Below are 14,743 nucleotides of genomic sequence, written 5' to 3'. Positions count from 1 at the left end.
GTACACAAGTCAAGGAGCAACAGATAATCCCCACTCTCTGATTTGTGCCATGGTAGTAGTACAGTAGTACCTTGGTTGTCAAACGGCTTGGCTCCCAAGCAAAGCAGCTCCCAAATGCCGCAAACCTGGAAGTAAGTGTTCTGGTTTGCAAACGGTTTTTGGAAGCTGAACGTCTGACGTGGCTTCCGCGGTTTCCGCTAGAGTACAGTAAGCTCCTGCAGTCAATCGGAAGCCGCGCCTTGGTTTTCGAAGGGTTCCAGGAGCCGAACGGACTCCCGGAACATATTACATTTGACAACCAAGGTACCACTGTACTCCTGATATTGTACTATAACTGAGCCAAAGTATGTGTAAATGAAATAAATGCATATCCCGCACTTCACCCTTTTGATGCGTTGTTTTTCTATGTCTACAAGAGTGTAAGCTCATTGGGGCAGGGACCTTGCAAACCTTTTCTTTGCAAAGCACTGTGTTGGATAAGAAGAAGAAGAAGAAGAAGAAGAAGAAGAAGAGGAGGAGGAGGAGGAGGAGTTTGGATTTGATATCCCGCCTTTCACTCCCTTTAAGGAGTCTCAAAGCGGCTAACATTCTCCTTTCCCTTCCTCCCCCACAACAAACACTCTGTGAGGTGAGTGGGGCTGAGAGACTTCAAAGACGTGTGACTGGCCCAAGGTCACCCAGCAGCTGCATGCGGAGGAGCGGAGACGCGAACCCGGTTCCCCAGATTACAAGACTACCGCTCTCAACCACTACACCACACTGGCTCTAAATGGCGCTAGTTAATAAAAAAGTTAGCCCTCCTCCCCATGCTTTACATTCTTGAGTAGTACAAACTGTTTTGCACTTAAACAGACTTCTCCCTATATATAAACTGATCTCCAGTTCTTCAAGGTCTCCTGAGCTACTTTAAGTATTGGCTTTCAATGAGACAGGTAGCCAAGCTGTCGCTTGTCAGGTGACAGGCCAAATTCCACACCATAGCAATTTCACTGCAGCTGTCACTGTTGTTGGAGACTTGATACCAGAATATCTGAAGAGAGGTCAATGCTAGCTCAAGACCAACCCCATAAAGTTGTTTTGAGGCTCTAGGGACTTGAGGCCCACAGCAAGGAATGCTGTTGCTTCCCTTTCACATCGCTAAGCTCAAAGCCACAGAACAACTTCTTTCCCGTACTGGAAAAGGGGAAGGCAAAGCAGTTGGTGGCTGCCTAGTAACCACACATTTTGGTACCCAGAGCTGTTAAAGGTCTCAGAAGTGATTACCAGAAAACACAGGAATGTCAGAAGATCCCTGCCAGAGAAGATCAAATTTCCATCTAGTTCAGCGTCCTGTTTCCAATAGTGTCCAGCCACTTGGGAGTCCACAAGGAAGGCGCGGAAACCACAGTCCTCCTCACTGCCAGCAACTGGTGCTCATAGCTATGCTAGCTCTGAACATGGAGGCTCTCTTTTGTACCAGCTGTTGATAGAAAAATGCCTCCAGGGGCTGTAGCTCAGTGGCAGAGCATCTCACCTATATGCAGAAGGTCCCAGGTTCAATCCCCAGCATCCTCAGGTAGGGATGCAAATGTTCCCTGCCCAAAATCCTGGAAAGCCACTGCAAGTCAGCTGAACTAGATGGACCAATAGTGTGACTCAGGATGAAGTAGCTTCCTGTGTTTTTATATTCCTGCTAATTTGTCTCCTGCCTCAACCAGAGCCAGGACTTTTTCAACACTGGCTCCGGCCTGGTGGAACGCTCTGTCTTATGAGACCAGGGCCCTGCAGGATCTGATTTCTTTCAACAGGGCCTGTAAGACAGAGTTGTTCTGCCTGGCCTTCGGCTTGGAATCAATTTGATTCCCTCCCCCTCTTTCTTTTTTCCTTTCTCCTCCTGTGATGGAACTCCTATTTGGGGACTTCCCTGGCTTTTTTCTGGCCCACGTACGACCAGTCTGGATAGTTGGCCTTGGTGAAGACTTGACGTTTTCCTCCCCAAAAAAGTTTTTGATTTGAGTTTCTACTGAAATGAGGCTGCATTTTAATGTTGTATTTTAATCTTGTTTTTAAAGTTGTATTTCAATCAATTGTTTTATATCTGGTGTTAGCCGCCCTGAGCCCAGTCTTGGCTGGGGAGGGCGGGGTATAAATAAATTATTATTATTATTATTATTATTATTATTATTATTATTATTATTATTCCCATCTAGGGCTAGTGGCTGTCATCCTCATGATGTGTGGCAGTGAATTCCACAGATGAATTGTGTGTTGTATGAAGAAGTAATGCATTTTATCTGTCCTGAATAAATTTCATTGGCTGACCCCAAGCTGCAGTTTTATGAGAGAGGAAGAAACAGTTTTCTGAATCAACTTTGTCCGTACCATAATATTTTTAATTCATTAACCTCTATCAATAATTTCTGAGTCAAAAATATTCATATCTAACCTACCCATAGCTCCCATTGTTGATTGGAAAGTTTCAATGGACTACTATCATCAAGTGTGATATTGGAGAACCCCAAGCCAGTTAGGAGGGATTTGGTTTGTATTTAAAAGTGAAATCTACCTAATTTGCACTTTCTGAAACAATATGCAGACTATAACACATTCATCCTTTGATATTTACACTTCTCTGAATTTGGCACTGTGGTTCTTTAGCCAAGCAATCTGCATAGAAATGCATGGACTAAGCTACAGTGTGCACAGAAATAACATTGGTGAGAATAACGCACAAAAATACATTGTAGTTGGGAAAATACGCTTTGCAAAAAATATTTCGTATATCAGGCAAAATTGCACACAACAATGTGTCTTAGGAGAAATTGGCATCAAAACATTGATGAATTTTCATGAAGACTTTAAAAAAATAAACATCACAAACTGATACGGAGGCTGGATTTAAGACTGAAAAAGTGAGAAACTGAGAGAAACTGAGAGAAACCAAAACTGACAGATTTGCTCATCCTTAATCAGCATGCAATGAATTGAAAGAGGCCTGGAAGAAACTCAGGGCGTAGGTAAGCTCTTCCAGATGTGACAGGTTGGAGGATTTGATGAGGATGGCAACAATGGCAGCCATGTTGGTGATGGTGACCAAAACTCACCTCCTGTGTCTTGCGTACTTCCCCCGGATGTGTCCTGATCCGTTACATCCTGGAGTAGGGCAGCTAGGTTAGGAGGGTGACATAACCAAGAAACAAAAACAGGCGTGACTTCAAGGGGTAAAACAACAACAACAAAGTTTTCGAAATCAAAGTGTGTAGTGTGTTTAAACAAAAGCCAACAAGTCGCATGTGCATTTGAAAAACAAAGGAGCCACTGAAATACCCCATGCAAGAAAAGATAATTTCCTTTAAACAGTTCATCTCTTCCCTTTGAATTCCAGCAGATGAGGGCAACACAGCGGCTCTGCAGTTTGCTAAAAATTAATGAAATGACTCACCCCATTTAATTAAATGAACGGTTCATTATAGTTTTATGAGTAGGTTTAATTAAAGATTTGCATGTGTGAAAGCAAGCCTTTTAAAACCAGACAACTCTTGCATTCACCTCCTACCGATGGTGCTTTTATTTATTACCAACACACACACACACACACACACAACTGGACTTCCTCCGCAGCTCTATGTCTTTCAGTGCTGGATCCTGAAATCATTCATACATCCAAAACTACTTTTGATGTTCAGATCCGCATGACTGTGGTATTTATGATGTGGTTACAATGATTACATCAGATTGTTTGATGCTTCCACTGTGCTTCCTCCTCTGAGGCCAATTACTACCCCAGTTCCTCTGTGAATTTTCATAAGGTCCGACTTATATGTAGGTGATTCAGGATTTGAGAAGAATAGTTTCCTTTCCAGTGAAATGGGAATATTCTATATGTTCCACTCCTGAGCAAATGCAATTAAATACAGCCTTGTTGCCATACAGAATGCACTTCCATAATTCTAACCTCCATGAACAACAGATTTGTCCCCCATAACAATTGGAACAGCTCATCTTTCTGCCTACACTTTTTGCCCTTTTGCCGATGATTGTAAAAGTCTATTTAATTTTAATTGCCTTCCCTCAGAACTGGAGATTGCAGCATAATAGGCTGCCCCAGACACACTAAAAGTAGCTGGACCTTAGGACCCTGAGCTTCTGGGTGATATCAGCTCACCTGAATTAAAAGCTTACGTTTGTGGCTGCTTTGAAGAAGAGGGAGGCAAGTCTGAAGTCTACTGCATGCTTCAAGAATGGTGAATTTGAGCCTCTGTCACATGTTCAACAGAATGACCTGGTTCTCACATAACACTAAGACATGCTTTGTTTAGCAAACCATGAGTTAAGAACATAACTCAGGCCAATAGCCCATCTAGTCCAGCATGGTTTAGCATTATGTGTAAACAAGGGCAATGCATATACCATGGGTAGGCAAACTAAGGCCTGGGGGCCAGATCCGGCCCAATTGCCTTCACAATCCGGCCCCTGGATGGTCCGGGAATCAGCATGTTTTTACATGAGTAGAATGTGTGCTTTTATTTAAATGCATCTCTTGGTTATTTGTGGGGCATAGGAATTTGTTCATTCACACCCCCCCCCCTTCAAAATATAGTCCGGCCGTCCACAAGGTCTGAGGGACAGTGGACTGGCCACCTGCTGAAAAAGTTTGCTGATCCCTGGCGTATACAAATGGGGATCACATCTGCTTGCTGCTGCTGACTGTGCACATCTGGCTGAAGTTTGCAGGCATATAAACTGTACATTTATAGGCATTGTCTACACAGCCATTCAACTTGCCTATTTAAGGTGCAGTTGCATGGACAAAGGCAACATACATACAGTAAGTACATGCATTGGTAATTTGGGACCTTCGCATGAATGCATGTATGACGGGGGCAGCAGCTGTGATCCCGCTTTCTCTGTAAGTGCTTCCAGTGGAACAAGCAAAAGGGGCTTCTGTTTCACTACATTATGACTTGAACTGAATGAACAAAAGCAGGCGGAAAAAACCCTGATTTTTATTTTCATACAAAGTCTCTAGGGTTAGCTGTGGTCTTTGGGGAATGAATTAAGTCTTACATTGGGGAGCTGAAGGAAAGAGGGCAGGCTATGCTCCGCAGGGCCCAATCCCAACTCTCTTTCCCCATAACCACCTCATCCTCCTGTAGGGGAGAGCACCTGAGTCTGGGCTCCAGTGCAAAAATAGTAAGTCCATTTGGAAGGCACCTGGGAAAGAGGGCGATAGTTTTGCATTGGTGATCAACTAGAGTAGGGCTTGGAGGCAGGATCACAGCCAAATTTCCTGGCTAGGCAGAGCTGCTCCATTTCCAGGCCTGGCTTCCAAGAAACGAATGGAAAATTTTCTCATAACCCGTAGGAATGTCTGTAAGCTGAATAAAATGTAGGGGATTTCATGGCCCCGAAGTTTCACGTTGTACCTTCATCTGTGCATTTGTTTTCTACAAGCCAGACACTGTCCTATTCTAAGAACAATATCTCATTCTTCCCATGAACCTGTTCAAGCTACCAGTGAAAAGGCATTTGCATTGTTGAACTACTGTTTTGCACCCAACTTGGGCATGATTGTGGCTGGAGATCTTATTTAAAAAAAGATCACCATGTGACCTCCAGGTTTTGCCACTCTCTAGGACAGGAACCACCTCCGTGCTCCCAATACACATGCAGTTGTGTCTCCATAAAAAGAAACCTATTCTGTCCATCATAGGGGAGCCTTCAAAAATGGCACTTTGCTTAGTCTTCCCCAAGACCTTGGGATTCAACCCCCCTCATTCTGCTGCATGCCTAGACCATCTTCCTCCTTGTCCTGCAAGGGCACTCACATCCATCACCTATTGGATATTTCTCCCTTACTTCTTGAAAGACCGCTAATTTCTTTTACCATGGCCTCCTCTCCTTTTGTCATGCAGACGCAGCCTGGGCTTCAATTAGTCGATTAATCGTCCAGTTAATCAGGCAATTAGAGGACAGCTGCAGTGATGGCTGTGTGCAGGCCCTCCGAGCTGCCCCTTAAATATGTCGCCAGCTTCAATTACCACCTCCACTCATGTGTTCAGCAATAAAACGTAGGCAAGTGGTACGCCTGCCGCTCTCTAACCCAGTATCTTGAGAGAGAAACAGCAGGCTCTCAGAGCAGAAACACCCTAGGAAGCTGGGTCACATAAGGTCCAATTACTCTTTGATGCAGGAAGCGTTCTAATCAAAAGGGGAGAGGAAAGACAGCCTGTATCATTTGTGCTGTGCTTACGGAGCTCTTCTCACTTGAACCTTCGCACTCCGTGTGCTTCTAATAGTGCTGGGTGGCTTTGTGAGCCTATAATTTGTATGCTCTCGAGTTCAGGTCTGTGTTAAGTTCTTCAAGGGCTGTTTCCGTTTCTCCCGTGCTGCCCCTGGTGAGTGCGGGTAATGCTATCGAGCACCAAACAATTCAGCCTCAGGTTATGAAAGGCTAATACTCAGATGAGCAGTTGGCCAACCGAGCAGCGAGGAAGAGGCGACAGCTTTCCCTTGGCGCTGGCAGGGGGATAGCAGAGCTTGGCACCCTTTATTCACCAAGGCCTTTTCTTGTGCCCCTCTTGCTTCAGAAATTAAAGCTGCTCAATGCACAATCAGCTTGAGGAGCACAGGAAGAATATAGAAATGTAGGAAGCAGCCCTAAATAGACTTGTCCACCTAGAATTGTAGAGTTGTAGAGTTGGAAGGGACTATGAGGGTAGAGCCGTCTTTCCCGTAGGGCTAAGTGGTGCGTTGCGCCAGGGCGCCAGCCTCTCAGGGGTGCCCCAGCAAGTGGGGGAGCTGCGCGGCTTTGCCGGCGGCCTCCCCTTTCCCTGCACGCCTGCCAGTTGTGCCCCACCAACCATAAGGCTGGCAGGCGTGCAGCTTCCCTCCCAAGCCTCCTTGAGTGGAGAGCAACCCCCTCAGAGGCTTAGGATGGAAGCTGCGCCCCACCAACCATATGGTTGGCGGGCGCGCAGCTTCCCTCCCAAGCCTCCCAAACCTCTGTGAGGATCACTCTCCTCCCGAGGAGGCTTGGGAGGGGGGCAACTTCACTCCCAAGCATCTGTGGGGATCGCTTTCCCACAGCGGCATGGGGGAGAGTTGCGCCCCCCCCCAGATGGCTGGCAGTGCGCAGCTATGGCCACCCCAACACCATCGTTTTTTTTGGGAATTTGGCTGACAGTAAGGAATCTCAACCTATTTGAAAATATTAAATTGTGGAAAGAGGTTCAGAAAAGAGCTGGAGATATGGGGGAGAACGAAACTCTCCCTGTTAGGTAGAATTTCAGCCATTAAAATGAACATACACCCTAGGATGCTGTTTTTATTCCAGTCAATTCCAATTGTAAATAATTCAAAGAATGGAAAGAAAATATCTCTAAACTGATGTGGCAGGGGGAAAGCCAAGAATTAAACATAAAATACTGATAGATGCAAAAGAAAGAGGAGGCTTTGTACTGCCAGATCTGCAATTGTATTATGAGGCATCTTGTTTGTGTTGGTTAAAAGAATTGATTGTATTGGACAATGCAGACAGTTTAGATTTAGAAGGCCAAGATTTAAAATTCGGCTGACATGTGTGTCTTTGATATGGGAAGGCTAAAATTTATAAGAGTTTCATGAACCACATTCTTAGGAAGAATCTGTATAGAGTCTGGGAGAAATATAAGAATCTGCTGGAAATAAAAACACCTTTATGGCTATCTCCTATTGAGGAAATTATAATTAAGAGAGTTAATATGGATAGACAGTGGGCGACCTACAGGGAACTGCTGGATTTTACAGGGGGAGAACCCGAACTGAAACCAATGGAAAATGTAAGGAGCCAAGTTACGGATCGGCTACAATATCATTGGATATACAATATGTTTCAATTAGAATTTAAAAATGGATTTTTGGACCAAAGCTCACAATTTGAAAAATAACTTTTATAAAATAAGGATAAACATCTGTCTAAAATGTGTAAATTCTTATTAGAATGGGAAACAAAAGATGAACTTGTGAAAGCTTCAGTGACACACTGGGCAATAGATATAGGACACAATATAGATTTCAACCTCTGGGAGAAACTTTGGAAAAGTGACTTGAAATTTACTGCACGTTACTCACTGAAAGAGAATTAAAAATGACCCCTAGATGGTATTTAACTCTGAGTAGGTTGGCTTAGATCTATCTAACAGAATCAGATACGTGTTGGAAGTGTAAAGAAGTCGAGGGAACCTTTTTTTCATATGTGGTGGACATATGAAAAGGTAAAAGTATATTGGGAAATGGTTTGAAAAAAATGAGTTGGAAAAAAATGTTTAAAATTACAACCCCCCCCCCAAAAAAACCCCAGAGTTCTTTTTACTGGGAATAACCCAGACAGAAATCCCTAGATGTCAGAAAAGTTTATTTATGTATGCAACAACTGTGACACATGTTTTGTTAGCCCAAAAAATGGAAAGTGAGTGAGGTCCCAACTAAAGAGGATTGGCAACTTAAGTTGTCAGAATTTGCAGATTTAACACATAGAATAAGAGAGCAAGAAGAACATATATTTAAAGAAGATTGGAAAGCATTTATTGACTATATGGAAAATAACTGTACACAGCTGAAAACGCTGGCAGCATTAAGATAAATTCAGCAGTGTAAATAATATTTGATTGATGTAAAAGTGGAAAACTGATCTGAATGGTTACAGTAAAATGTGCTGGAATATATGATATGTAAAATGAAGAAGGGAAGTCACTGGATATTTTAAAGTTTGTAAAATGTTTATTTTGAAATGTAAAATTGAAAACTTAAAAATCGATTGGACTGAAAAGCATTGATGGTTAGATCTTTATTTGTCAGTGGATGCAAATGAGCATCCTTGGCATTGTTTTAGTTTGAAGTCATAATTTGTTTCTTTTGCTGTATATTTGTGTGTGTGTACATAGTCAACACGTACCCCTTAAAATCCCAGTTGGTTGATCTCCTATTTAAAAAGTGGCAGCCTGTTGTTTTCCCTGACCAAATGAAAGTTGCCTTCAAGCAACTCCAAGTGATGATTCGTGGCATTTGTGAGAAAGCTATCCCACACCAGAGATTGCTGAGTTTCTATATCAGCTCACATAATCTCAGACACAATAATTCTCGAGGGGAACAGTGCACACATTTAGCTCGGAGTCATATATAAAGAATGTATAAATAATAAAATCATTGTTGTTAATTGGGTGAAATACACGCATATGTGAATCAACCCTGAGTTGCTGAGAAGAAAATTTCCTTACCTCACCTCCTGGCCAATGAGTTCTGTAGGCACTGTGGAGAAAGACGGAGAATAAGAAAAGGAAAACAAAGCAGAAAAAAGAAAAGTCACACAAGATGTCACCCTTCTTGCAATTTCTACAGGTGGAACCAGCCACCGAAAACAACACCCCCATTATATGAAACCACCTTATACTGAATCAGACCATTGATCCATCTAGTTTAATGTTCTTTGACCCAGGATCTCCAGATTTTGTTGGACTATAACTTTCAACACCCCTAGCCAAAGACCAGGCATGCTGGGAGTTGCAATCAAAGAACATATGGAGACCCAGTATTGAAGAACCCTGATCTAACCAGTATTGTCTACCCTTAGTACAATCTGTTTATCACCTATTAGTGGCTAGTCTAATTAAATCTGCATAATTCCCACCGACTCCATTTTATGACCATTAACTCCTCCAGACTTCAGGGCTTTAATACCATGCCCTACTCCTCACCCCAGTTTCTCACCTCCCTCTATTTTTTTAACATCTAGTCTGAAGAACAGTTCCGGGCAACACAATAACTTGCTGGTGACCTGGACACTGTGGTTGACCCTAAAAAAGTATGCCCCTACTAGGGCATTTCGATTTCCTACCATAACAGACCAACATGGCTGTCAACAGTTTTTTGTGTGATTAGAAGCATGGCTCCAAAATCTCAGTCTGAGAGCCTTCCCATCATTTGTTACTTGATTAATTCCAATGGGAGGTGCAAGAAATTGAACCCGGGACCTTTTGCTTGCATATCACGGGCTCTACATTTACTCCCCTGTTACATATAGGGTCACTTATCTCATAACACTCCCTGTCATTGGCTGCTTCTGGGTGGTTGTTTATGTGTAGGAAAATGTGATGATACCATGACACAACTAAGTTATCCTACATCTTATGGAGGAGACCTTACACTGGGATTGAGACTTACAGCTGGCTTTTGAGGAGCATATCTTGCAATTACAGTACAGAGACTGCTAACTTGCTCAGTTAGCCAACTCTTCCCTCTTGTGAGAGTCCCGTGATGATAGACCTCATGCTGCTATATAAAAAGGCAAAGGACCCCTGGATGGTTAAGTCCAGTCAAAGGTGACTATGGGGTTGGGGTGGTCATTTTGCTTTCAGGCTGAGGGAGCCGACCTTTGTCCACAGACAGCTTTCTGGGTCATGTGGCCAGCATGATTAAACCAGTTTTGGCACAACGGAACACTGTGACGGAAACCAGAGTGCATGGGAACACTGTTTACCTTCCTGCCAGAGCAGTACCTATTTATCTACTTGCACTGCGGTGCTTTTGAACTGCTAGGTTGGCAGGAGCTGGGACAGAGCAACAGGAGCTCACCCTGTTGCGGGGATTCGAACTGTCAACCTTCTGATCAGGAAGCCCAAGAGGCTCAGTGGTTTAGACCACAGCGCCACCCATGTCCCTTTGTGCCATGCTGCTATAGCACATCATGGGAAGGAGGCTTTCTTCTCCCTGTGATTCCCTTGTGCTGCTCAGTTGACTGAGGAACAGCTGAGGGGTGAAAATGAGTCTTACCTGCAGAAAAATATACTCTTTTCCTGGAGCCCCACCCTTTTGCTCCCACCCACTTTTCAGCTGATCAGTGCGAGGATGTGTTGTGGGCCACATAAAATTAGGCAGTGGGTTAGAAGCAGCCCATGAGGTCAACTTCTGAACTAGAGATAGCAGAGAAAGGCATGGTTTTTAGAGACTACGCATACTGACTTGAGAATGTGCACATTGCCTGAAAAATGTACAGAATGCAGGCTAGTTTTGCACATTCCCCAAAGCCTACTGGGGATTATGAGTAATGACTGGATAATGTATAAAATTCAGTCAATATATGCATAATCTCCAAGACCTGTTCGAGATTGTGTGCATTGACTGGGAAATGTGTACAGTTCCATCTTTAAGGGCAGATTATGTGCACATTCTCCATGAGGGCTGGTGAATGTGTGCAATGGCTGGTTATTATGCACATATACTATTCAGTTTATATTCTCCCTAATGTAGACACACACAATGAACAATTCACTCAGAAATGAGAAACCAATTAGTTTGCCCAAGGCAACGATGTGGCACCCCCGTTTTATTTGCCAGAATTTCTTCCCTCTGCCAGGTGAAATACACGAAGGCATTTTTGCTTTCAAAGTCAAAAAAATAAATAGCAATCAGGCCTCAAATTATCAAGTCATTTGTCTTCAAATTCCCACCACATCAGCCTTGTTTGCTTCTGCAACATGCACAGTCTCTTTCTGGCTTTCTCAGATGTATAACTTCAAAGCCTCCGGCCGAGCACATGTGATAAAAGTGATCTGAAGCTATCAAGATTTCTATGAAGCAAAGCATGCGAGGCTGTTTTTTAAAAGAAGGGAGAGGGAAGGGAGAGGGGAAATCAGAATGTGGATTGAAAATGTTTTGAGTGTCCCTGTGAGTCACTCTCTGAAGAGATCTCCTGGGAAAAGTTGAGGAGGGTACGTGTGTGCAGCGTTTAAACACATACACACAGAGAGAAAAAGATCAAGATTGTTGGCCTCAGAGACAGAAGCATTTTGATGAACCACACAGAGCCACAGAGCCAGGTTTAACTGCCAGAGCGCATAATTCCACAAAGTGCTCACCTCTGATTGCCTTTGATCGTGTACGTGCTCGCTTATCGTCATTCTCTAAACTCATCTGGAATCAAACAACAACAGAATTAACATTTTATTTAATGAAAACAATTTGCAATCAAAGCTAATGTGCCCCTGGAAACCATGAGCTTGGATTGCACAAAGGCAAGCGGAAAAGATCTAAGACACGAGCTGTCTGGGAAACTGCCTCCATTCATGGCTGATAAACAAGAAGACCACCACTTGGGCAGAATGTCACAGGAGCAAAGCAGTGGCTCGGTTTGGCACATGAGGGTGTGGGGACATAAGTGTGAAGAGGTTTACCATGATGTTCTGGTTGTTTCAACCATAGTGTCACAAACTGGGGCGAGGTGCGATGAACTTGCATCCACTAGACTACGTTTTGAGATGTTTCAGCATCTGTTTCCTTCTGGACTTTTTGCTGTACAGTGGTACCTCGGGTTACATACGCTTCAGGTTACATATGCTTCAGGTTACATACGCTTCAGGTTACAGACTCCGCTAACCCAGAAATAGTGCTTCAGGTCCAGAACGTTGCTTCAGGATGAGAACAGAAATTGTGCTCCGGTGGTGCGGCGGCAGCAGGAGGCCCCATTATCTAAAGTGGTGCTTCAGGTTAAGAACAGTTTCAGGTTAAGTGCGGACCTCCAGAACGAATTAAGTACTTAACCCGAGGTACCACTGTATAAGCTTTGCGTCTATTTTCTTGGATATGCTCTCACAGAGATGCAGATTAGAAACTAAAAAAACAAAACAAACAAAATAATCTTCTGGTTATGGAGACAAGATGCAGTAACCATGTAAGTTCAGGATGTGATAGATAATGCCAACTCAAATAAAATCCACCAGGCTGGGGGGAAAATGGTTGTGTGAATGAGTCATCGCACTCCCCTTGACAGAAATTTCACTGGGTTTCTTTGAAAGAACATTTGCTTTGGTTCTCTCTGTTCAGCTATGAAAGTGTGGGCCAGAAAAGTGATAGCACGCTTTCACATTTTCTGCAGACCTTTAGCGAGCAGACAATTAAGGTTGCACAGAGTGAAATTTTACCGAGAGAGACGCCGATCCATTCAAATATCCTCTCTAATTTTGGGACATCAAACATGATGCTCAGCAAGGAACAGCATCATGAATAAATAATATTTGTAACTTCCAAGTGCTGGGAGTACATTTATTAATTAAGCATAACTATATCGCAGTGTGCAGTTCAGGAGTCTAGAGCCACATCTTCTGGGGCAGCTGACAGTTGGTTACCGTATTTTTTGCTCTATAAGACTCATTTTTTTCCCTCCTAAAAAGTAAGGGGAAATGTGTGTGCGTCTTATGGAGTGAATGCAGACTGCGCAGCTATCCCAGAAGCCAGAACAGCAAGAGGGGTTGCTGCTTTCACTGCGCAGCGATCCCTCTTGCTGTTCTGGCTTCTGAGATTCAGAATATTTTTTTTCTTGTTTTCATCCTCCAAAAACTAGGTGCGTCTTGTGGTCTGGTGCGTCTTATAGAGCGAAAAATACGGTATGTTACACAGACATCACAAAATCTCAGAAACTATTAGCATATTCACTGTAAGGTCACATAGATCTATCTACTAGCTGAAATGCAGGCCCAACTTGGAACCAATAAGATATTTTACCATCTTTCGGTCTCCACCCCCAGCCCCAAGACAACTCATACCGAAACAAATCCTGACAAATGGCTGTCAACAGAAAGCTGCCGTGAATTTACTCTCCAAATATACAGATTATTCACCAAATATTTGATATATGCCTTTGACACCCAAAGATTTAATTTCAACACTTGGTGTTTGACTTTGATATTTGATTTCAATATTATTTCTGTGAGTCAACAATAACTTCTGTGAGTTAAAGAGGGAGATTCCATCTTGAAAGGATGGAAGTGAGGGTGGGAGCAAGACTTCACCCACCAGGACAATGGACCTTTGACCGTATTTGGGAACAGATGCGTGATGCAATTTTGCATTTGATAGTTGACAGATCTCACACTTCACGCCTGCAAAATCAAAACAACTAAGGAACGCCAACAAATAACCGAGAAAACTCACCCAAATTTTGAAGGCTGGGGTAGAAATTTGCAGTCGAAAAGCATATATGAATTTCAGATTTGAAGGTCAACATTTGAAAAGTTTGGAATATTTGCAAAGGTTGGTTGAATAGGTTAAGCATAGCTATTTGTGAGGACACTCCTGAGAACTCATATTATTATTAGTCTGGTCAGATGCAGTACTTACCTGATAGCTTAGCTAACCCTGTCATGAAACACTCCATTGTTACGGTTGTATGATTTGACACATCTGGTGTGTGTGTGTGTGTGTGTGTGTGTGTGTGTGTGTAGAACACAGGAAGCTGCCTTATATCAAGTTACACAATTGGTTCCTTTAGCTCAGAATAGTCTTTTCCAACCTTGGGTCTCCAGCTGTTTTTGGACTACAACTCCCATCATCCCTAGCTAGCAAGACCAATGGTCAGGGATGATGGGATTGGCAGTCCAAAACTAGCCGGAGACCCAAGGTTGGAAAACACTGGTCTACACCGACTGGCAGCTGTTCTCCATCATTTCAGGCAGGAATCTACCCATGGGTGTAACCAGGATTTATTGGGGGGGGCAGGCTTTATGCTGGGGGGGCGGGACAGAACCGAGTTACCTGCAATGTAACTGGCCAGTTAGTTAAGTATTTTTTTATTTATTTACTTGATGGGGGGGGTGGCAACTGCCCTCCTGGCTATGCCCAGGATTCTGAAACCTTGAGATGCTACAGATTGAAATTGGGACCTTCTTGGCCCAGAGCAGGCACTCTACCACTGAACTGGAGTGCCTGGAGACACTTGGAGGATGGATGGCAG

At 43.5% G+C, this 14,743-nt stretch overlaps 1 protein-coding gene across 6 annotated transcripts in view; it reads right to left on the bottom strand.

The window, feature by feature from the left end:
* The window catches only part of MYT1 (myelin transcription factor 1), a 180,281-nt gene that overhangs the window by 80,875 nt on the left and 84,663 nt on the right, over positions 1 to 14,743 (bottom strand). For all 6 annotated transcript variants that reach the window (XM_083507352.1, XM_083507354.1, XM_083507353.1 and 3 more), the window contains exons 3-5: positions 11,874 to 11,928; positions 9,237 to 9,267; positions 3,084 to 3,146 (exon numbers count right to left, since the gene is read on the bottom strand). In XM_083507352.1, the coding sequence (XP_083363478.1) occupies positions 3,084 to 3,146; positions 9,237 to 9,267; positions 11,874 to 11,928 (149 nt within the window). The remainder of the gene's footprint in view (positions 1 to 3,083; positions 3,147 to 9,236; positions 9,268 to 11,873; positions 11,929 to 14,743) is intronic.

This window comes from Podarcis liolepis (assembly GCF_965112155.1).
Source record: "Podarcis liolepis genome assembly, chromosome: 6".
NCBI lineage: Eukaryota > Metazoa > Chordata > Lepidosauria > Squamata > Lacertidae > Podarcis > Podarcis liolepis.
This window is presented reverse-complemented; position numbering and strand designations above follow the sequence as displayed.